The sequence below is a fragment of the Neltuma alba genome, unplaced genomic scaffold (genome assembly GCF_004799145.2).
Source record: "Neltuma alba isolate B1F8T4 unplaced genomic scaffold, ASM479914v2 tig00011775_pilon, whole genome shotgun sequence".
NCBI classification, from domain to species: domain Eukaryota; kingdom Viridiplantae; phylum Streptophyta; class Magnoliopsida; order Fabales; family Fabaceae; genus Neltuma; species Neltuma alba.
The window spans coordinates 121,328-146,160 of NW_021636398.1; the positions used below are offsets into that span (position 1 = coordinate 121,328).

General features: G+C 32.3%; 1 protein-coding gene across 2 annotated transcripts; it reads left to right on the plus strand.

Moving 5' to 3' along the window:
• Nucleotides 1-9,575: 9,575 nt before the first annotated feature.
• Nucleotides 9,576-16,262, plus strand: LOC114717769 (ABC transporter G family member 15). 2 transcript variants are annotated; one of them, XM_028902965.1, is made up of 10 exons: nt 9,576-9,699; nt 10,621-10,697; nt 10,796-11,257; nt 12,041-12,163; nt 12,351-12,461; nt 13,181-13,465; nt 14,204-14,476; nt 14,608-14,715; nt 15,604-15,976; nt 16,047-16,262. In XM_028902965.1, exons 1-9 carry the CDS (start codon nt 9,642-9,644, stop codon nt 15,967-15,969), a joined length of 1,863 nt encoding a protein of 620 aa, XP_028758798.1. In that variant the 5' UTR covers nt 9,576-9,641; the 3' UTR covers nt 15,970-15,976; nt 16,047-16,262. The 2 variants fall into 2 exon arrangements, with proteins under 2 accessions (XP_028758798.1, XP_028758797.1); XM_028902964.1 differs by having other exon boundaries at nt 15,604-16,262.
• Nucleotides 16,263-24,833: the final 8,571 nt, after the last annotated feature.

Consider the following 24,833-nt stretch of genomic DNA (forward strand, 5'->3'; position numbering starts at 1 on the left):
TAGCACTAGCTTACTTTTAAAAAAATATATTGTTTGAATATTCTTTTTTTGATGAACAAATTGTAATCAGAATTAAATTTCACGTGCTAAGTAGTTCTAAAAATAATTATTTGGTTGATATTTACATATTAGTTCTAACTATAAATATTAATTAAATAGTTATGACCTACATGTTCATGTGGGGTTTATATTTTCACTTAATACTCTTTTCTTTATTAACTCTTATTAACGTTTGGACTAGGATAGCCGCATATTGATCCTTGGGAAGCTCATCTAATCAATAAGGTTTTTCTTATTCATTATCTTTTACTTTTACATTCTCTTTACTTTCTTGTTCATCTTAATTTAAAATCAATATTCTTTTCTATTCCTTATTTTTCTTTAATCATATAACTCAAATTAAAAGTTGTTTTAAAGTCAAGCTTTGAGTCCAGAAGAGACTATCTTAAAGTTAGCACATACTACCTCCGGTCTTAATTATAAGACCCAGTTGACTAATTTGAGAAGATTAAGGAAAGAAGTTAAATTAGTTATTTGTAATAAATAGGTGTTGACTTTCCTAAAATATCCTTACTAATAAACTATATTGGCTATGACTACAATTATTAGAAGGACTATCTTGGAAAAAATACATAAATATGAAAGACAAAGTAGATTGGGGTATTATATTTAGGACCAAAATAAAAGTCAAATAGGATCTTATATTAAGGACCGAAGGTAGTATATCACATAGTATTAATAATAATAACTTATTTGAAGCGCTAAAGTCAAGCGCTTATTTGAAAAGCAACTTTTAATTTCTATTTATATATTATCTTTAACTATTTTTATTCAAAGTCCTCATAAAAAAAGACGGAACGAGGAACTTGACTTTGTAAGTCGGTGGCTCGTGACAACCAGATGGCTCAATGTGCGGGTGGTTTTGCAGTTTCTTAACAGTTGCGGTGTGAATCCAATCGACACAATTATGGCCTGGCGTTTTATTTGGGATGTGGCCGGGCATTTATTTACTAGAATATTGAAATTTGGGCTTAGGATGCAAATAACGAGAAGGATCCATTTGGGCGGGCCATTTGTTTAATGGGCCGCAATGTTACTCATGCTTTGGGCCTGACAAAGATTGCTGGACGCCTTTGAACTCTGGAAACCAATGTTCTCGTATTGTGGTGAAGGTGTTGAGGACACTCTTCGTATTTTACAGGATTGCCCTTATGCTGAAAGGCTATGGAAGCTGCTTGTTAAGCCTAGGTACTTTTCTGTGTTCTTCTCGTCCTCTTTGGGTGAATGGATATCTCTCAATCTATCTAAGGAGCTGGGCATGAATGATTTGTTTGAGTGGAATTTATTTTGGAGGAATATGTTAGTTTTTGAGGTTGATTTTCAGAAACCAACCCAGCCTTGTTATGTCATACACAATAGCTGGAAGTCTTTTGTTCAAGTGAACAACTTGCCATCTCCAGATATTCCTTCTACTATTATTAGACAGCAGGATACTTGGCAACCCCCCCCCCCCCCCCCATGTCGACTGGTTTAAGCTTAATGTTGACGGCGCGGTTTCTAATCTTACAAAAGAAGCTGGCTGTGGTGGTGTAATTAGAGACCATAAAGGTTTTTTTTTTTTTTAAAAGTTGTTCAGAGTATCCTCCCACCCAAATGGTAAGAGACTAATCTCTTGAGATACTGTTAGGCGCTGTAACGGGAACTCCTCCCAACAGTGTCTTTTTTATTCATACCGCCCCAAGAAACGAACCCAGAACATGATGTTTAAGATACCCAAATCCCTTCTACTTGGACTAATACTTATTGGTACCATAAAGGGATTTGGATTATAGGTTTTTCACATATGCTTGGTCGGTGCTCCCCTGTAGAAGCAGAAGAATGGGCCATTTTAAACGGTCTTCAAGTAGCCTGGGACATTGGGTTCAGAAATAGTTGAATCAGATTCCAAAAATCTGGTGGACATGCTTCAAAGCAATCAAAAGACTGAAACTTACAGTCTGGTTATTTATCAGATCAAAAATATGCAGTTCAAATGGCGAATACAGTTAAGACACTTGTCTGGAGCTCAAAATCATGTTGCAGATTCCCTGGACAAAGACGGGATCTAGAACCTCTTTCTTTGATAACTGTCCGCCTCGCATGAGGGACTTGTGCAACGCTGGTTGTCTGGGATCTTATCCCCTCTCTACTTAGTTTCGTTAATGTACGGGTGTATTCCCTCTTTTGTATCAACAAAAAAAAAAAAAAAGAACACCGAAACCGGTGCATTTGGAAATAGGCCATGCCTTTTGCAGCAGCTCGACTTGAAACTGGCCTATAATAATAATAGGCTTATTTTTTAGACTTACTTGGCCTAGCTTGAAACTTATTAAAAAGTTTGTAGCTTGTCAAGAAACCTCTATTTTTTAAAAGTTCAAACTAGACAGTAAAAAATACACATACTAATAAAAATAAATTATTATTTTAAATTATATCTTTATCTTTACTTATTATCTGAACCTCAAAATTCAAGGAAGCATTAACTATGTATTAAAAAAATAAATTAAAAGAGCACATTAAAAATAATAGCATTAACTAATTTTCTTATATTATCATAATTATAAATTTATAACAGCTCAAACCGTTCTGAACTTCTGATAAGCTTAACAGGTTTTTAAAAGAGTTTAAGCTTGACCTTTTAAGCCAAATATGCCTTCAAACAAGCATGAACCTATTTCTTTTCTAAAACAGGTCAGACCACAGGCCGTTTGGTTTATTTTTATCTCTAATTACCTTTGACCTCGAATGTAAAAGGTAATTGAGGGTTGAATTTGATTATACATATAAGAATATAAAATCTCAATTCACATCATTTTATATATTTATGATTTTGCTCCAAATTAATTTACCTAACTAATATAAACTAATATAGAATCTAATATTATACAAGAGTCCTTTAAAAAAATCATGGTATATTTATTATAATTAATTTGATTTTCTTAATTTACCTAATTTAATTATGTAGCTATGATACAGAAGGAGTAGTATGATAAGTAAAATGTAACAATTTTCAACATTCTTAGGATGCAGGTATGCAATACATATAACATATATATAACTACTTATATTTAAAGCAACCAGCAACCAATTAATTCAATAATATAGAATATTATCAGATATTCAAAAAAAAATTATTATATAGAAGTTAAAACAAACTATATGCATTAATAGTATTTATAACAAATTACAAGTAAAATCTTTGTTATTTCTACTTAACACAAAAAATTATTGGACTATAACATAATGTAAAAGTGTCACCTTATTGCGAGTAACTACAAGATTTTGCTCCCTATTTTCCACTTGAAAACAAAAAAAAAAAGTTTTATTTTACTACCAAAATTTGAGTAACTTGTATGGGCAGAAAATGGGCATCATATAGGGTGATATTTGCAAAAAACGTCTGCTTAATTGAGATTACCCAATTGATGTAAACTTCCTTTAATATATATAATTAATAAAAATAATCTTGGAGGAGAATTATATATTTAAAAAATAAAATAAATTGAGACATTATACTTAGAATCAGAACAGGTATTTAATTTATTTTTTTGCCATATCATTTCTAAATCTAACGCGTCTCTCTTGTTTTTGTATTGAATTTTCACCTATCAATATATTATATGTTTCTTCAAAATTAAAAATGACTATATTTCCAACAGAGTATTTTGGTTCATGGCATTTATTTTTCAAGATTAAACACAGACGTTTCATTGTTTCCCACTGTGAGTATTCTTTTAAATGGTCTCAAATCATCTTCTTTTTAAATCTGTATCTGGTAAGTTCTAAGTTTGAAAAAAAAAATATATATATATATATATACTCCTCTGGTTTTTAATATAAGATCCATTTAACTAATTTGATTAGATTAAGGAAGTTAAGTAAGTTAGTTAATTATAAGAAAAGTGACACATTTTTTCTAAAACACCATAATCATCTTTCTTAATACCCCTCTTCCTCTTCTACTTGATTATGGTTGAGGGAATATCCATAGGGGTAATTTAGAAAAAATTGATAAATATGAGAAATATGTCTTATATTTAGAACAAAAACCAATTTAATAATTAGGTCTTATATTAAGTACCAGAGGAGTATAAAGCTATTTTGGTGTCATTGCTTTTTGCCGTAAAATATTGAAGGTGATTGAACAGGACATGATTGAGGCAATTCATAAATGAAAATGAAACGGAATGAAAAAGCGGAGGGAACAGACACAAAACACATGAGAAATGTTTTCTTTTTATGTCCCTAAATAAAGAATTATTCAAAAATTTTTGGAAAGCATCAAATAATGAAAAGTGAAGGGATGCAATAGAAAATTAGAAATTATTCGCTTGGTTCTTTTTGCGGGGTCCTTTCCAGAAATTTTTCTAAATCATTTTTTAATAATAATTTTTTTTCTTAATCTTTTTTTGAATTAAATTCCCCCGTTATCCAGCACCTGAAGATAACCGACTAATCCGGAGTTGCTCCTAAGTCGAGACGGGGTGAGATGTTGAAACCGAGACCTGGAAGCGATTTTTTGATCAACTCGGGCAACCCTTTCTAACCATCCTGGTCAAGCGACAGAGTTCTGCTTTTTGTTCCCTCTTAATCTTTAATATAGAATCCTTTGCAAATTTCGGGTGTGTTCAATTTTTGATATTTGATCATGGCCTTCATTCATGAGGGTGAGCTCGTGACGTACATGGGGTAAGTACTAAAGGGCTGTTGCAAGGGTCTTCCAGCACTACACCTGTCATTTTTAAAGTACTTTAGTTTTTTTTTTTTTGACCGGATAAAGTACTTTAGTTATAGTTAGCCTTGTACTCTGGAAAAAGGAACGAAAAATACTACTTGAATTTCAATCTAACCAAAAAAAAAAATGCTGATATCTCAGTCCTTATAAGGATAGATAATATTCCTCCGGTCTTTAATATAAGATTTATTTAACTAATTTGATTAGATTAAAAAATTTAAGTAAGTTAGTTAATTATAAGAAATATAACATATTTTTCTAAAACACCATAATTTTTTGCTTTAATATCCTCTCTACCTTGTCTACTTGATTATGGTTGAGAGAATATCCATATGAGTAATTTAGAAAAAATTAATAAATATAAAAAATAAGTCTTATATTTATAATCAAAATAAACTTAACAATCAGGTCCTATATTAAAAACCAGATGAGTATTTTTATAACGAGAATAATTAGCATGATCTTTTTATCGTTTTAAAATTTAAGTGGTATTTTTAGGTTTCCCCCCCTTTTAATCGGGTCATTATTCAATCGATATTTGTTTTTCTTTTCTTTGGAGTTGACTTCAATGTCTTTTTTTTTTATAATTAAAAAGCAAAATAATATTAAGAAAATATAATGTTTACATGGAAGACAAAGACACAGGCTAATAAACTAGATTCAAAAATTTAAATTAAAAAAAAAAGCTTTGCTAAATGAACATCTGCTCCTGCAAATAATGCGAGCAAATGAAAAAATATCGTGCTAAATAATAGAGCGCAACTTGACTTCAACGTTACACCTCTCCACCATGGTTTTTAGCCGTGACTCTACTACTATGCGGTTGGAAGTTTTTTGTCATATCCTTTAATTCCCCAAACTTGTGATGATGATTTTACGTTGGCTTTTTTGTTTAGATAGTTGTGGTAATTATAATATTCTAATTTAGATATTTAAGACATCACAATTTTAAAAGAAGAAGTAGTGCTTGATCTCGTATTTTGTAAATATAGCCAAATGAATAAAATGTAAAAAAAAAAAAATCAAATTTGTCATTGCTCGTATATTTCTTGTCATTGTTTGTTTAACATTTGTTATTACCAATTCATAACTTATTAATAAATAGCTTATTATTGTTAGTATATTTCTTGTTATTTGCTGTTTAAAACTGGTAATTAATAACTTATTAATAAACTTTTTGATACAAGGGTACTTTTGTCATTCAACTACACTTGCAAAATATCAAATCAGGTATCACTTCCTCTTCTGAGATTTTGATCTCTTAGGTACCTGAATTGAAATATTGTAATTTTTAACTTCTTTTTATGTCTTTTTTCTTTTATATATGATTATATTCCCTTCACGCTTATTTTTACTCTGGCTATAAAATTAAACTTTTTTAATTTAAAAGAAATTTAATGAGTTAATTGTCATGTTTTTGTTACGCACAGGGCTCCTCTTATTGAAGACAATTCTATTTAAGAGATTATCGGGTACTAAATATAAACACCTCTTTCAATGGCATTGTGAATTGTCATTCTTTGATTTCAGTAATTTAGTTGAAGTCAAGTGACTTATATTATAAACTGGGTGAAAACATTTTATACTACGCAGTTCAATTCCATTCCTATCAAACGGGCAGAAGAGCGTTTGAAAGCTGGGAGAGGGGGAGGCGGGGGCGAGCCGGAGGGGCAGTTGAAATTGAATTGCTTATTCAAAGCTCCAAAAATAGGTCCCCACTTGTTCCCCCCCCCCGGGGGCCACACATAGGTCCCACATTTCCATGTACGGACACTATCCCACCCTTCATTTTAATTTTTACAGTTGAGGTTTGGTAATCCTTATTAAATATAATTCATAAAATTTATGCTATTTTGAATTTAAATTTTTATCGTTTCTTAATTTTATTTTCAAAAATTAAATTATTATAATTAATTTATACACTCCAAATTAATTAAATATAATATATGAATTGTAAGGGATTATATAAATAAACAGATTAATTCATAAAAAATAATTTGATGAAATCACAAGGATGTAGTAATATATATATAGAGAGAGAGAAATTAGAACTAGATTTTTTAGTATTCCTTTCACATAATTAAATTTTTTTTATACTTTCAAAACATTTAAAATGAATTAATATAAAGATAGCCCATTGTCTTATTTTATCCCATACATACGGGCTTACGCATTTATTTTTAATATCAAACTGTTTCTTTCTTTTTTTATTTTAAATTTTAAACGTGTTTTTAATAATTGCAACTATTTATAAAATAAATCATTAGGGAATCATTTTTTTTTAAAGAAAAGGACAAATCTTTTTTGTTAGCACATGGATCTCTTTATTGGAGGTAATCTTGTTTGAGACACTGTCAGGTATTAAATGCAAGCACCTCTTCTACTAGGGATTCAAATCTTGGTTTACTATGCTGTGAGAGTAAAAAAAAGGACAGAGTTGATACTCTTATGCTGTTGTTTTCTCTTGTAGTTTTTTTGCCCCTCAAAAAATTGTATTTAATGACTCTTTTGGTTTTCCTAACTCATCATATACTTAAAAAAGTTTGTATACAGATTATAAAAAGTAATTAAATAATATAAATCGTAGCAAAATGAGATGATATTCAACTCAAAAAAGTTGTCGATCCTACAATTATCGTAAGGTTGGGTCAAAATTTTTAGTTTTTTAAAGTTTTTGAAATTGTCGTAAACTTTAATCAAATTTTTTCTATTACCAAACATTATTGTTACGTTAGTGCTAACATGAAATTTTTAAAACTATGACAAAAATTGATCATAATTTTAAAAATTAATGTTTTAGTGAAAATATTATACTATTGTCAACACCTAACTCTAGAAATCAAAACTATGTTTTCTCTAAATATTAATTATTTTCATTCAATAAAGGTAAAATTATTTACATTTAATTACAAATTAATGTCAAAAACATTTTAAAAGAAGTCACAAAAATTTCCAAATGATATTTATTTTACCATAAAATGACCATATTTTTACCGAGAAAGAAGACAATGAAACGTCTGCAGGCTTGGCATACCCAGATGCCATCAATGAAGGAAGGCGGAAAAAATATCTAGTGACTGAAGCCTTGGAGTTTGAAATTTTTTTTTATTTAAAGAAAAATTAATATGTGATCCCTAGAAAAATTAATGTAATTATCAAAAAAAAAAATTCACATAACAAGTTAATAGCAAGTTTGAACTTAGAAAATGATGACAACGTTTATGCAGCTCATTTTTCATTAGAATTTTTTTTTGAAAGTTTTATTCTTATAGTGATGTCTTTTTTTTTTTTTTTTGTATATTTAGGACCCATTTGAAATAACTTATAAATAACTTTTTAATCGTGATTTACAGAATATGAAATAATTATATAAGAGGAATTTTATCTTAAGTTAAATAAAATGTACTTATAAGTAATTTTAAATACTAATTCAAACAAGATTTCAAGAATAGGCTCCAAAGAGGCAGGAAAGTAAAGTTATAACTCACAGTAGGATTCAGCTGGTTATGATTTGGCTTTTGAGTGTGAACATTGAAGAGCTCCATGCACCCTTCATGTCATCAAAATGGAAAGAAAGAGAAAAATAGTAAAGACCTCTCTGTTCTTTCTTCTTTCTGGTGCAGATTATAAATAAATTTCCATACCGGTGAACCCTCCCTCCCTTGTAGAATTTATTGTCAATCAGGTTTTAGTTATGAAGAATTACTATCCCCCTCCTTTCTTTACTGTGCCTGCATCTTCAACATTAAGAACCATGTACAATCTTGCTATATATAGCACATTATTTAGGTCCAATCACAGTATGTTCACCTGCATTTCCCTCTTCACTTCATGATATTCTCTATTCTGCACACTGTCCTTTTCTTTTATTACTTTATTGTATGAAAGTTAGATGAATTGGGCACAAGACTCTTTTTAATCAGGATTTATAGTTTTGAAGCTTTATGCAGGTCTTAACAGATTTTTCCATGAAATCGTCGCATTAAGAATAGTATTCGAAGGTTTAGGGATTGGTCAAATTCATGGGGACTGAACCGAACTCGTTGTTTGTTTGAATACGGTTTTTGCTGCACATGGTAGTGATGTGACTGGTAAGTTAGGTGTTCCATATTAACTTCTTTAACAATGACATGATACCAGACACCTTCACTGAACTTGTGTGTGTTTTAATTGCATCACATATTATGTTCCATCAAAAATAAATTAATAGCAAAGGTTGATATTAAATTTTGCTTGTTTGATCCCAGTTTAATTGGCTTGCTGTCAGCGTGTCTCTGGTATCCTGACTAATTTATTGCTTGCTATGTATTTGATACTAGGTTCTCTTCAACACCAATAATTGAGTGACACAAAGCACAACTTTTTCAACTTAACAATATATAATACAAATTTCTTTTCTTATAAATAGCTTTGCTTAACAACTAATTAACAGAACAATTTGGTAAGCTGTACTCCATTTTTTCTAGATTATTGATCAATCCAATTTTTCTGGAGTCTCAAAAAATACTTGGATGTGGGTGTGTGTGTCACATCAAGGAACGCATGAGATTAGTTTGAGTGAAAGGCAAAGTATCTTCTATTATGGCAATCATGATTGGAGACCACTTATAATTCAATGATGTCTATTTATATGGGTCAGCTCCCTCTTCAACATCCACATCTCTTCCGAGGGATTCTTTTGTCTTATGGTTAGGCCATGGAAATAGAGCAAGACATTGCTGTCGCCTCCTGTAATGGAGGCAGAAGTAGTGAGAGAGGATTGTATCTGGTGTGGGAGGATTTAGCTGTGGTTGTTCCAAACTTTGGCGATGGACATACCAAGAGGTTGCTTGATAGGTTGAATGGATTTGCTGAGCCTAACAGGATCATGGCCATCATGGGACCTTCTGGTTCTGGCAAATCCACTCTTCTTGATGCTTTGGCAGGTCTGTCTCTACTTTTCTCTCCTTCTCTCTCTCCCATCGTGTTTTTTTGTTTGTTTGTGTTCAATAAGCTTCAAGCTTTTGTGTTTCATCACTTGTTCATGCAAAACAACAAAGCTTTAACATGGTTTTACATCAAAACAAGTTTCTTTATTCTTTCTGCAAAATGCTTTTTCTTGTTTTCCTCCTTTGATAACTCTTAAAACATGTTCCTTCATGCTTCTGCGTACTGCAGATATGCAATACAGCTAAAGGTGCCTCTCTGTATTCATCTGTAGCAATAAAATTGGTGTCTTTGTCTTTCTTCTTGTTCTGCAGGAGAGCTTCATTGATGTAACCTATATGTTACTGAACTGGTTGCTGAAATTTAATCACAATATTACAGTTTTAATCTAACCCCTTTATGTGTGGGGTCTGTTTATTGTGTTTTATCCTTTAAAGACAATGGGTAGGTTCATTAGTATTAGTACGTTGAGGGCGGTGTTGTGTCAGAGTCAAGAGTCCTAGCCTCTAGGTCTCTCGTTTGAACAGTTCATTCCTGTTACATATTTAATATACAAGAGATATAATTTTTTTCGGCCTGCGGATTTTTTTTGCTTTCCTTGGTTGAAAAGGACATGTCCCTACAAACACAAATGCAAATCAATGCGTGTACCATATTTTTTATTATTCAAAGAAACATCTTCCTGGTACAAAGTTGAAGGTCTTGCGGAATTTTTCCCATTAAGATAAGACAAAAATACAAAGTAATGAAACCATTACGATGAAGTTTCATTTTCTTCTTCACAACCTATGAAGCTGGAACACTTCTGAACTTTGTTTTAAAGACAACATATTTTATTTATTTTTTCTTTTCTTAATTATGAATGAACTTCTTTGGAGGATTTATCAGCAAATGAATATGGAGTTCTGGACATTTTGCAGGTAGGCTTCCTGGAAATGTTGTCATGACAGGGAAAGTGCTTTTAAATGGAAAGAAGATAGTAGACCATGGAGTTAAAGTAAACTAAACTAAAATTTATCTCAGTTTATTTTGTTTTATTTGAGAACTTCCCTAAAAATACTGCTTTTATTTTTTTCCCTTCTCTGCAATTTTCAGGCTTATGTGACCCAAGAAGACATATTGTTGGGAACACTAACAGTGAGAGAGACAATATCTTACTCAGCAAAACTTAGGCTTCCAAGCACAATGACAAAAGAAGAAGTTAATGACATAGTGGAAGGAACAATTATGGAAATGGGTCTTCAACAATGTGCTGATAGGCCAATTGGGAATTGGCACTTAAGAGGAATAAGTGGTGGGGAAAAGAAAAGACTAAGCATAGCACTTGAAATCCTCACAAGACCTTCCCTTTTGTTTCTTGATGAGCCAACCAGTGGTTTGGATAGTGCCTCCGCATTTTTTGTTGTTCAAACTCTGAGAAATATTGCTCATGATGGAAGAACTGTTATTTCCTCCATACATCAACCTAGCAGTGAAGTTTTTGCACTCTTTGATGATCTTTTTCTCCTCTCTGGTGGTCAAACAGTGTTTTTCGGAGCAGCTAAAATGGCAGTTGAGGTGCATTTATTGTTCTTCCTGGATATTTGTTCTCGCTTTGTCTGTTTTTGCTTTTCAGAGCAACCACTTTTTCAGGCTAAAAATAGAGTAAATACTGTCTGTTCACTTATCTGTGTTTGCATTAGCACATATCTCTGTCAATCTCATGTTCATTAAATTAATTCTGACAAATAATTGAGGTCGGTAGATCGAATAAATTTTCATGTAACCTAGTCTACATCTAAACCCTAAGTATGTCTTCATGAATAATAAATGGGATTGAAACTTAGGAAAGATTTTAGTAGGAGAATGAAATTAATCATAAAGGAATATCCACAAAGATTATGGGAGATTAATTTATGGAAATTCATTTTAGGGAAGATATCCAAATTACATGGGCATTATTTTTATTTTTAAAATCTATATAATCTCTCCTTTAAAAAGTAAATTTACCAAATTTCTCCTAAATATTACAGAATTTGTGCAGATTTCTCATTATTTTTTAATTCTCTATAAAAAAAATAGAGTAAATTATACACATCTCTGTTGAATTTTACTGAGAATCACAATCTCTCCTTGAGGAGATTTGCATATATTTGGAAAACAGAGGGAAGGTATAAGCAATTAAACAAAAATAAAAGGGAGCTTGTGAAATTTACATTTTCTTTTTTGTCAAGATAGATCATGTAAGCTTTGAAAATATTGGGGAAGCTTGTTAATTGCAATTTAAGAAAAGTCCGTGTCTTTGGGGGGGGGGGGGGAATAAAACATAATAACCTTCTTTTATTGTCCCCTTTTCTGCAGTTCTTCGCCAAAGCAGGATTTCCATGTCCAAGTAGAAGAAATCCATCAGATCACTTCCTTCGTTGTATCAATGCAGATTTTGACACAGTCACATTGGCTATGGTGGCTTCTCAGAAAATGCCTGTATGTGTGTCCAAAAACAAATATGGGCTTCATTATTATTCCTGCAAAATTCTCTTATCCTGGAATCCAACATTTTGGTGGAAAATGGATTTTTTTAAGTTATACTATTATGAAGTGCTTTGTTCTCTCAACAAATTGTTCATACTTTCACTCTGTTAACCCCCCCATGCAATTTTGGTGAATTCAGGAACAAGATAACTTATCAACTGCAGAAATAAAGGCAATACTTGTTGAGAAATACCAATGGTCAGAATATGCCTCCACAGCAAGATCAAGAATAAAGCAAATCTCCACCACTGTAAGTAGTCTCAAATCTTGTAAGTGGCACTTTATTGAATGAAGACACATTTGAACAACACAAAAGGTCCTTTATAAGTTATGAGTTCAGTCTCTCTCCAGTTGCATTGAGTACTGCTCACTCGAAATGCTAGTGAATAACACAAAGCATAGGTAGAGTGCTGATAGCCTTGTAATCTAGTGGCATGAAAGTTCCCTTGCAAGTGGGAGGTTAAGGGTATAATCCTACTTATAATCTCAGGCCATTAATACCTAGCCTTCTTATTCACCAAAAAAAAAAAAAAAAAAGTATTGGTGGAGGGTGGGCACCATCTGTCCTTCTCTCTTCACTTAGCGCATGCTGTGTGCAGCAGAGGCCCCAAGTCCCACAAAATATTAGTCCTTTGCATAGAACTTCACTTTCAGAGGTTCCAACTCTAATTTCCCCCTCACTTGATGAATGGTTTAGAACATGTACTAGGGGAAAACATGAGTTAAGACGAACATTAGGAGAAGCCATGTTCATAATGTCCTCATCTTAATTTGAAAACAGTCATCAATATAAGCAAATTTCGTTTCTCGAACTTAGAAATCATGACTGAATTTCTCAAGCTCCTTTAATTCCTTTCAAGAAATTATGCAATATGTCCAAGAGTTATATCTTGGCTTATTGATTTGAGCTTGACTTTTCCTACAAGGTCTGTAAGAATAGACAGTGAAGGCCCGGGAATTGTATTGCAGGGACAAGGAGAGAGTGAAAGTAAAAGCAAAAACCAAACCAAATGGTGGAAGCAGCTTTCAACATTGACTCAGAGGTCTTTTGTGAACATGAGTAGAGATGCCGGATACTACTGGATAAGGATAATAATCTATGTGGCCTTATCTTTGTGTGTTGGAATGGTATTTTTCAATGTTGGGACAAGTTACAGAGCAATTTTTGCCAGAGGATCTTGTGGAGCATTCATATCTGGTTTCATGACATTCATGTCCATTGGAGGCTTCCCATCTTTCATAGAAGAGATGAAGGTAAGACACTGTTTGATACATTGTCAAAAGGCTCAAATACATTTTTTAGCTGTCCAGTATTGTAAAAATTTAAATATTTAATTTGATCAATGTAATGAAAGGGCCTTTTTATGAAAAAAATTGTTAAATGGAAGGTGATATATGTCATATCATTGATGTTAGTAGATGATACTTGGTAAAAGAAAGGGTTTATTTAATTCATAAAACGTATTCTATGACAGGATCCAAGATGAGTAGAGAAAAAGAAGGAAGAAAAGTGTTTACTAAAATGTGAATCAAAATCAAACTTCAAAAATTGATAAAGACGGAAGAAAAATTTCTATTAGAATATGAGCAAGAATCTTAAACTCATGCTAATAATAAAGTCCCAAGAAATAAATATAGTAAATCTAATAAAAGACGAAAGCAAGTATCTCGCTCAATTTCTCCTCATTAGCCAAATACTTAGGAGAATCTCCAAAAGCACAAAGGAATAAAACTGATTTCATTTCATTCATTTCAGATCATTTCATTTTTTTTTTTTTTGTTTTAAGGGAAGGCTATGCAAGGCGATACAAAAAAGGAGGAAAAAACAGAGAAACTAAGTACTGATTTCAAGATCATGGGCTAGGAGAGGCCTAGTATTAAAAACTTCATATATAATCCGCTTCCATGCAAAAACAGAGAAAAAGAGAATACAGTTATGGTGTCTGTAAAGTACTTTTTTTTTTTTTTGAAGTTTTTGTTTTGATGAAGCAGGTGTTTAAGAAAGAGAGGCTGAATGGGTATTATGGAAATGGAATCTATGTTCTCTCAAACTTTCTGTCTTCCCTTCCTTTCGTGATAATGATGTCTTTTGCAACTGGGATTATAACCTTCTATATGGTTAAGTTTCATCCTGGCTTCTCCCTTCTGCTCTACGGATGCATTGATCTTTGTTTGTGCATTGCTGTTGTGGAGACCGCAATGATGATCATAGCTTCACTTGTTCCAAACTTCCTCATGGGGGTCATCGTCGGAGCAGGATATGTTGTAAGAACTCATATATAAGCTTGAATGCTTCATGATCCACATTCACTTTTAGTTATCAGTTTAGATGATTGGTTGATTCAGATTCAAGTTCTGTTTATAAATATACACACACTTGTGTATGTGTTATGCAGGGTGTTATGATGATGACTTCTGGATACTTTCGTCAGCGTCCTGATCTTCCCAAAGTCTTCTGGCGTTATCCAATCCTATACATCAATTTTGGGGCATGGGGATTACAGGTAACTCTGGAAGAGTTATTAATCTGTATTATTGATTCTTGATGGTGATACAAGTGGACTGTATAGGGTATTCTAAGGGGGGAAAAAACATAAAGAGCCAACAAAATTTAGTCAAGGGTCAAATAGCTTGTCATAACTTATCAATCTTGTTGGAAAAAAGAGTTTGAACTCCATTAGATCTGTGGCCCTTGCTCCTTCTGAAGGGTCTTGCCTGACCCTTCATCAAATCAAGAGTAAGTGCCTATTTGGATTAGTCTTGGAAAAATGGTTTTGCACTATATGAAGTAAATATGTGAAAGCGCTATATGAAATAAATATGTGAGAGAAGTTGTCCTATAAAGTGCGAAAATACTGTTCAAATTCTCCCAAACTAGCCCTAAATGACTACCCAAATGTTTATGGTTATTTGGTTCTGATTAATAAATAACATAATGAGTTGGGTCCTTGTGAAATTTTCTTCAAATCAAAATGGCATGTACTCACCACTCATCAAATGAAGATGTAGAAATGCACTCAGTCTAAAAAGATAAATGGAGGAGTGGAAATGCCATGTTTAGATATGTTTAAGCAAATGCAAATTTAGATTCTTAAAGTGATTTCGCCATCAGTGAGGAGGTGGATAGACATGTAATGATAAGTAGTTTTAATTCTTTGTTGTAGTAGCACGATGATATAAGGAGAGAGATAAACACGAGATAAGCAAGCCTTGCATGACCTACTCTACGTACTTATCTCTCTCCCTAGAGTATTATGCCTTGGCAATAGAGTTATAATTCAATAATAGCCTTACGCTTGTATCTATATATTATATATTGTTTTTATCCTTTTAGCTGAAAGCTACTTTAGGAATCCATTTCAGCCAATAAACAAATGTTTTTGGTAATGCAGGGGGCTTACAAGAACGACATGATAGGGCTGGAGTTTGAAGCTATGAATCCAGGAGAGCCAAAACTGAAAGGAGAGTTCATCCTGAGAACCATGCTTGGCCTTGAACTTGATCATTCAAAATGGTGGGACTTAGCTGCAGTGGCACTAATCCTCATATCCTTCAGACTCCTCCTCTTCTTTCTTCTAAAGTTCAGAGAGTTCTCTTCACCTCTGTTTCGTAAAATCTACACCAAGCGAACCCTGCAACGCATCAAGAAACGTCCTTCTTTCAGAAGAGCTGCATCTTTATCTTTCCCTTCCAAGAGACATCACCAACCTCTCCATCCTTTGTCTTCTCAAGAAGGTCTCACCTCCCCAATTCATTAGAGCCATCGTTGATTATTCACTATTCGCCATTATATATATATATATATATATATATATATATATATATGCGCGCTTAATCAACAACTTCACATATATGTCTCTGTCTCTGACAATGGAGGTTATGCTACGCACTACAATGCTATATATTGAAAAACAGTGTTATTATGTATGGCATTGGATAGGAAAAGCCTCAAGGAATGGTTACATGAAGTTTGGCACAACTTCCCACAAAAATTAACATGAAAGTACTTTATAACCTCACTTAATTTTTAATTAAATTTTTATATTTTTTTTAAGTCTTTGTAGTTTTCTCAATTATAAGTATTTGTGCTTATGTTTATAATCTGTTAATTGCTAATTTAGAAATGACGTTACTAGCTGATAACTGAGAGCTGATAACAACTTCCATTTGACATGCACTTGAATTAATTTTCCATCATGTATATAAATAAAAAGGTAAATGATCAAAAAAGAATCTGAAAATTTCCAAATCAGATTTGGCAACATTTTATTTGGTATTATTTAATGTTAACAACACTGAATTTATAAATGACAATAAATTTTTGTTGACATTTCTTTTTTGGTATTTGTTTGACATTTAGTAATTTTTAGTTTTTTGTCTTTTTTTTCTACATAAAATCAAAATCAACTGGATTACAAATTATATAAATAATAAATGCGAGGAGATAGTTATACAAAAATAATAAGCCTTATCTACATGAAATAAATAAATTTTATTTCATCATTTTACTTTAAAAAATTCTTGTTTTTCATAATAATCCACATGTTGTTTAATTAGCACTCATATTAGCTCTAATTAATATATTATCAACATTGAGATTATTTTTTTCTTGATCAGGTGAACATTGAGATTATTATAATTATCGAATAAAAGAACCATAGGAATTTAATTAAAAGGTGGATTTATAAATTTATTTATTTTTGAGTTGTTGAGTTCACCACTCATATCATCACTTAAAATGTAACATGTGCATCTTTTCCCTCTTTGGCCTTAAAACTAATATATCTTTAATATAATTAACGTGATGTTATTAAAATTAAATAGTTATCCATGAGTTATATGCCTATTGCCTTTTGATATGAAAAATAGAAAATAATTAGATGAAAAATAAATACAAATAATTGTTTCACTTCATACATTAAAAATAATTAAAATAAAGTAAAATTTATTAAATAGTAATTAAAAGGATGTGCTCAATATCGTAAGGAAATTTAGGAGCCAAATCATTTTTTTAGGTAAACCAATTCATTATTCATTATTGTTACTAATTTTGATCAATTAAAATTTTATAATAAATTGAAAGATAAATCAATCTTAAATATTAAATCAAAATCAAAGTCAAGCTGAGTTGTTTATAATGCTTGGTTGGCTCTTCACTCAAATCACTGTTCTAAGTACAGTAACGGCTTATGAATAGTTTCAGCTCATTTGTGTGGCTCTGTGCGGTTTTCTCTTCCACGTGTGTCATGAAAGTTTCACGTGTGGGTGTCAGTAATGGTCTAGTTATCAATCAGTTACTTGATAAGAGATGTTATATAAGTAGTTGGGCAATGGAAGCCTCAGTTCAAATAAAATTCAATTTTCTGGTGGGCATCTCATTGGTTGAGGTATGAGTTTCATTTATTTCATTGGTGTCTTTTGCATTATCAATATTCCTCACAAAAAATTTTTACGATTATTCTTTTTCACCTTGATTCATTGGTTCTGTTAGCATTTATTTCCTTCTGGTTACTAGTGAGTTATTATACAGGTAAGCAGGTGGATTCGATTGAAGTGACGTTTGAAGAGTTATTTCAAACCATGTCTTCTTTGCATTAAGTATCATTTCCTCTTCCTAGGCTTTTTGTGTGGGTTCTTTTTCATCTATCAGAGTTTGTGTTTGCTTGCATTTGAAGTTTGCAATGGCCGAACAGTATGAGATGCTTGATGCTGTGTCACCTCCAGTCAATGTTTGGAGAGTCATTGTAAGGGTGGATAGACTTTTCATGAGAACTGATTTTGATGTCTATGATCGTGATTATGGATACCCGAAGAAGTTGCTTTCTTTGGATATGATTGTTTTTGACGAAGAAGTAAGTCTAACTTCTATTTTCATATATTCTCATGCTTTTCTTCCTTGATTGTCTTTGGTTCATATTGTTCTAGGTCAGAACAAGTATCTCCCTGTTTTATGTTTATGCGTACAATCCCTTATTCTTTTATTAAATTTGTGCTCTTTCATTTAAACATTAATATTCACTAAGAGGAACATGTACCTAGGGTACTAACATGTTGTTGCGGCTGGATGGAGATGAGCTCATTGATCGGTTCTGTAATGTATTGAAGCCAGGGAAAGTTTTTTGTGTGCAGAACTTCATCGTCATGATGGGTGGTGAAGGAATTCACCCAAGGCATCACATAGTCCCAACGGCAAATACATTTGTTGAACAGCGTTCTTAATGGCTGCCACGCTACAACTTTAGATTTGCCATTGTTCGAGCCATAGAGCTTGATTGGTCTCCAGGAATTAGAGTCAGAGGTTTAGTTCAGCTACCCTGAATACTTATGATTATGGAGGTTTCATGAGTTCTATTTGTATTATTTTATAAATGAATAAAAACCAAATTGTTGGTTGGCGTTTTGTAGATATCTGCGGGCTGTTGGTTAGTGTGGAGGAGTTACAAATTACCAGCTATAAAGGAGCTCACACTTATGTGTTTAGTTTTGTTTTATCTGATGCAAAGTGAGTATTGTTATGTATGCTTATTTGAATTTGGTTAAATATATTAAAGATTGGAAATATAGTTGTGACTGGGGATTAAATAACTATGGATTACATTATATTCAGTAAGGGAAGGATCACATGTGATATTTATGGTGATCCTGCTATGGAAGCTTGGAAGGACTTTGAGGCAGTGAAGGGAAAAAGTAAGCTGGTCTGTATTGTCCAATATACCCTTGTAAAGAGGGTTCAAGGTAAGGGGTTACTTTAGGAGCATGAAATGTACTGTAATTGTGTTTTGACATCGTTGTTGACATAACTAGCTTGATCTTTTATTTACAGGACTTCCATCCCTCACCAACTATACAAATGCCACAAGGGTATATTGGAATCCGATTTTCCATGAAGTTCAGCACCTGAGAAGAGAGCTGTTGAAGGAGTCTGGGAGGAACTGACATGTTCAAGTTTTCTGAAGTTTAGGTTGAAGTTGTGTAGGATCCGATGTTAGATTATTTTGGGTGTAATTAGTATTTTGTTGCAGCTGCTATGTTGTATGCTTTGATATGTGGTTGGTGTAAATATAGTTAAGCTATGTGTAGGTTGCTGGTTAGGCAGCATGTTAGGTGTTCATGCTTTTAGAGCCCTATCGCGTTTCAACTTAGAATGTAAATATGGATCATTTCAATTAATTAATTGTAATGCCTATATACTGCATTATATATTTTTGGTACTTAATGTTCAACTAACGTAGTTATGGACCATTTCAATTATCAAAACGCCTAGGAAGAGGAATACTAAATCTATTTAGTAATCTACCTGAAAAGATGTAGAAATAATAGGCATAAGCTGAAAAATAGTCATATTGAAAGCTCAGCCACCTTGTAATAAATATTCTTGTCTATAATAAGCATAAATTGAAAAATAGCCCTATTGTAATTTCAATTAGTAAATATATTCACTTGATTTACCTACAGAAGTCACTGTTTGTCAAATCTATTTATAACGGCCAGGATGTTGATATAGTCACAGAGAAGAGATGGTGCTTGGTTTGTTTTGTTCTTTAAGTATATGGTCGGTTCATTCATCTAAATTACCCAGAATGCATGTGTCAGTTACTGACGTGATTTGACTTAGCTTTTAGGTGTAAGGATACGTGTGATTTTCCATATCTATTAGTACTGTCAGTAACTGGTATATTCAAGAAAAGCAATATTCAAGGTTGAGTTGATTTATTATATGTAGTGGTGATCATGATTTTGGGTATGACCTAAAGCGACAGGAGTAGGATTTGTTTGTTTGATGCACAGGCTTCATTATGAGTCTTTTGGATCAAAACTTGGATTAATAGAATCCAGAGCTCCACTTTGTAATGTACTGAATTAAGAAACATGTGTGTGCAAGTAAAGTCAATCTACCTTACACCTATTTTAAGTTTTTATTTTAAGTTTTGCTTGAACATGTGTGGTGTGTTTTTATTTTAATTTTGTTTGAACAAACCAGCACTTAAGTTTTCGTGTCAGTAGGGAAAAGAAAATGCAGTTTACTTTTTTTAAGATCCCTATGTGAAATGTGTGTGAGTGTAAAAAGGCACATCAAGATTTAGCACAGTTTGATGTAAGGTGCATTTTCATGTAAAAATTTGTTTGGAAGACTTAGTACACATAAGTAGGAAAAGCTGACATGTTACTGTGTAAAATAAAAAGTGAAGTAAGCTTGGTCAACTATGGTATTGTCTTATTATGTGACTGTCATGTTTACAAAGAGAAACAAAAGTTGACGTGTTGAAACTTTTGTATGCTAATATTTTTACTACATTTTTTTGGACAACCATGGTATTGTCTTATCATCTGGACACACACATGATTGTCAGATTACCCCCCATAATGAGCACATCCTTTTACATATTAGATTCAGAACATTTAATGAATATTTTACTTATACAGAGCATTTCAACATAGGCAACCACACAAGTTTCATCATGTGTTAAATCCAAAATGTTTACAATAACCAGCTTAGCCTTTTACAATGCATATCCTGCTCTTCACTCAATTTACTATTCCAAGTACATAGACAACTTTAAAATAGTGGTTGCTAATTTGTGTGGCTGCGTGCGTCTTTCTCTTCCAAACGTGTTATGAAGGTTTCATGTGTGGGTGTTAGATTCAGTTCGTTGGATCTCAACTAAATATTATATGTTGCAATTTCACGTGTGTGTGTTAGATTTAGTTGGTTGGATCTCAACTAAATATTATATATATATCAGTACCTCAATAAAAGATCAAAAGAGACTATAGGATGGTTGCTCTATTTGACGGTAGTGCATTGATAGCAAGATTTTCTAGTTTCATGGTTCCATCTGGCAGTGATAAGACGTGGTAGGTTGATATTTACATGTGTGGTCATTATAGTATTATTAGTAACAGAACACCGTCACTTTATGAATACACCACGCAAGCATGAATTAAGATTAGTAGTGAGAAGTGGTGTTTAATACAATTACAATAATTACTGTCGTGTCTTATCTATTCTGAATCTTGATTTTTTTTATTCGATTGATGTTGATGACTAATGATTAGTGAGTCAAGGCTAAAGTAATATAATATGGTTTCCAGGCACTTATCAATTCACCTTGCGACTTATCTTGAGTTGCTGTTGGTTGTCGAGTTTGCTTCCTTCAAGTGTAATCACAAGTTTGTGCCTCATGGCAAATGCTCTTTTAATATCTGGAAATCCATCTGAGACTCTGCTAATTCGTGATCATCCTCTTGTATTGACACCTCAAGCTGTTAATCAAAGTATGGTATGTAGGAGCTGAGTATATATTGTTTTCATTTATATTATGTCTTAGTCTTATTATTGATTATTGATATTGATGCTGATTAATGATGATTGTTTTTTCTTTGATCATTTATTTGCAGGATGAATATTTTCTCCTCAGGTGTGTTATTATCAAAGTGGAGACGAGATACGGATGGAAGTATCTTGGTTGTGCTAGGTGTGGCAAAAAGCCTGTATATATAAGTGGCATGCTAATGTGTATCAATCATAAATGCAAGAGGAAACCTTCAATACTTGAACCGAAGTAATTGTGTATATAGGATATAATTTGATTTTAGGTAATGATGATGTTAAGAATATTTACTGGTTACATATTTATCTGGTTCAATAGGTTTAAAGTGCATTATATGGTGCATGATGGAGCAGGCAAGGCATCTGTCGTGTTTTTTGATAAGTTGGCTTATAGGTTCATAGGGAAAACTGCATTACAGCTGGAACAGAATACTGAAAGTGTAATGAATTAATAATTCATGATTTATTTAATCGTTGATTATTAAATAGACTTATGGTTAAATATATTAATTTTAATATTGATTATTTGATTTATTAATAGCAGGAAGGTATTGGATATAGCTTCCCAGTTGAGCTAGATGCGTTGATTGGTAAGACCTTGCTACTAAAGGTAAAATTCAATCCGTACAATACGGACTTTCCTGAGTGTAGCATATCTGTGTTTGATTACACTGAAGTAGATGTGAAGACGGACGATTTGGGCGGGGTAAGAATATGATTATATTGTTTGTGTTAATGATCTATTTGACACATTTGGTGCCTATTAGCATCTATGTTTGTTAGTTAAGTGCTCTTTTATGATCACTTTTTTTAAGATAATGATATTTATATTCTTTGAAGGATGGTGAGGCAGCCAGGTGTGTGGTAGATTATGTCGGTGGAGGCAATGTTATTCATCGAAATCTTTCTTTTGTCTCTAATGCCAAGAGGGTGAATAATACTCTCACTGATGTCATGCCTGCTTATGAAGTTGCTCCTGCTGCGACATATATGTTCAAAAAGAAGTATAATAGGAAGAAAGATGCTGGAGTCAGGAAGAAGTATTTGCATGAAGTTGTTGTCTCCATAGTTAAAAGTGAATGCATGCCAATACAAGCAGTCGATCATGGAATTATTTAAGAAGTTTGATCTATTTACTGTGTGGGCTCCCTTTAATATGTCCAAAATAGTTTCATTTAGGTTTATTTTCAGCTTCTAAGGTCTATTTTCTTAGTATTACGATCTACATTGCAATGTTCTAGGAATGATCATATGTAGTGTTCTTCTCTATTCTATTGCTATTTGTATTACAGTGTTTAACGTCTGAACACATTATGGTTAGTCGTAAGTTTGTTGACTGAATTTCTTATTTGTAGCTGTGTTTCTCTTATTACTGGAATGTATTGGAAGATTATTAATAGTATGTGTGGTTCCGTGGGTTTCATCCAGAAGTTAATGCTTATTTTGATCATTTTGTGAATTACACTTAGCCTGGTTTTATTGTAACATTGAAACATATACATATATTTCATAACTACATTCAAGTGTATAGTTGTGAATAAAATACATTAAGTTAACTATCAGAATAAACAAAATGGACTCAGTATGGTGCAATAATGAATGACTCAGTATGGTGCAATAATGAATGATTTAAAGTAGCATGAGAAATATATATTTGTTTAAACATGCCATAGAAATGAATTTGACAATCACTTGAACTCCTAAACTTATTTGATCTGAAACATAAAGAATAGTATAAATTAATATAACATGATTTCCTAGCATATGAGCACTCTTGCTTTTTCACAAAGTTTGAATAGAGTCATTCATTTAATCTGTTCAAATTTTTCAAATTTGAAACATATTCTACAAAAATTCAATACTCAACATGTAATCAACACATAGCTACCAACACAACCATTTAATCTTAAATATATGCCTCATGTCATTCCCCTATCATATGAGCACTCTTGCTTCTTTACAAAGTTTGAATAGCATCATTCATTTAATTTGGAAATATTTCAATATTACGACCTATCATGTTTAACATTTTCATAAAGAATATGAAGGGTAAATATAACAGGATTTCCTACTATTTTGATAAAAAGAGTATGATTTGCTTCTTTATTTGAAGTACCGCTCATATTTAATATCATCAGTTTTAGGCAGAATAGTCAATGTTGTTTAAGCTATTATGATAGATCATGGAGGTGACTTTTGTAAGTGCTGCAATGTTATTGCTACGGTATGAATTAGAATCAATGATCATTTTTAAACTTCCAGACGAGTTGAGTCAGGAAATTGTAAATCTATATAAAATACATGATTTTAATCAATATTCACATTTCTGACCTTTGAATGATATGATTCAGGTTGAGATACTGTTATCCTTAAAAATATCCACCTATTTTATAATAAACTAACCAGTAACATAATTCTCAGTATGGTCATAAGTCCGTATATATAGAATGGTGGTTTGAAAAGTATGGCCATATGTGTGTGGATCGATTCATAAATTATATATACTACATAAGATAAATAAGCAATTTATTCATATATGATTGTTTAAAGTTGCAACAAGTACATAACTATTTAATTCAACATAGAATATTGTAGTTTGTGTAATCAAATCAAGTTTCAAATGTCAGTAGAGCTGACGAGGTTGACATAATTTGGTTTCATCCTAGCCTACTGCTACTGAGATTTTAGGAGGCATGGAATGGGTAGATGTTATCTGAATCTTTTGTAAATATGCATCAATTACTATCAAAGATTTTCTGTCTGTGGAGGCATGGTGCTTAGCGTGTCCTTATCATATTAAGTTATGCGTGTTTCAAAAATTAAGTTTGTTTTGATATGTCAGATGTTAAGTGATCTTACTTAAACATAAGAATGGATGTGATATTATACGTGTGAACATGTATAAGGTTGTACTTATTGAGTTTGAAAAATGTACTACTAGAGTTTTGCTTTCTGTGTAGGCACTGTATTTATTTGGCTTCCATTGTACCACTGCAACTGTTAAAAGATACGCAAAGTCATTTGAATTGGGGAAAACTATACTCTGCTACAACGTTGTTTTCTGGTTTTCAGTCTAGCTTTTCTACCATATCATAACTATTTACTTTAGTGGTTTATCGTGATGAGACATGACCTTAAGTAGTAGGTAGTCATAAAATATATGCCACACTTGAAGTTTGTAGAAGTTGTTCAGTACCCCATATTTTTTTGAGTTTCGAATATTAAGTTCCTACCATTTTTTCAAGTCAGAAGTAGTATAAATAGATGTGAAGATGTTGATCAATTCTCAGG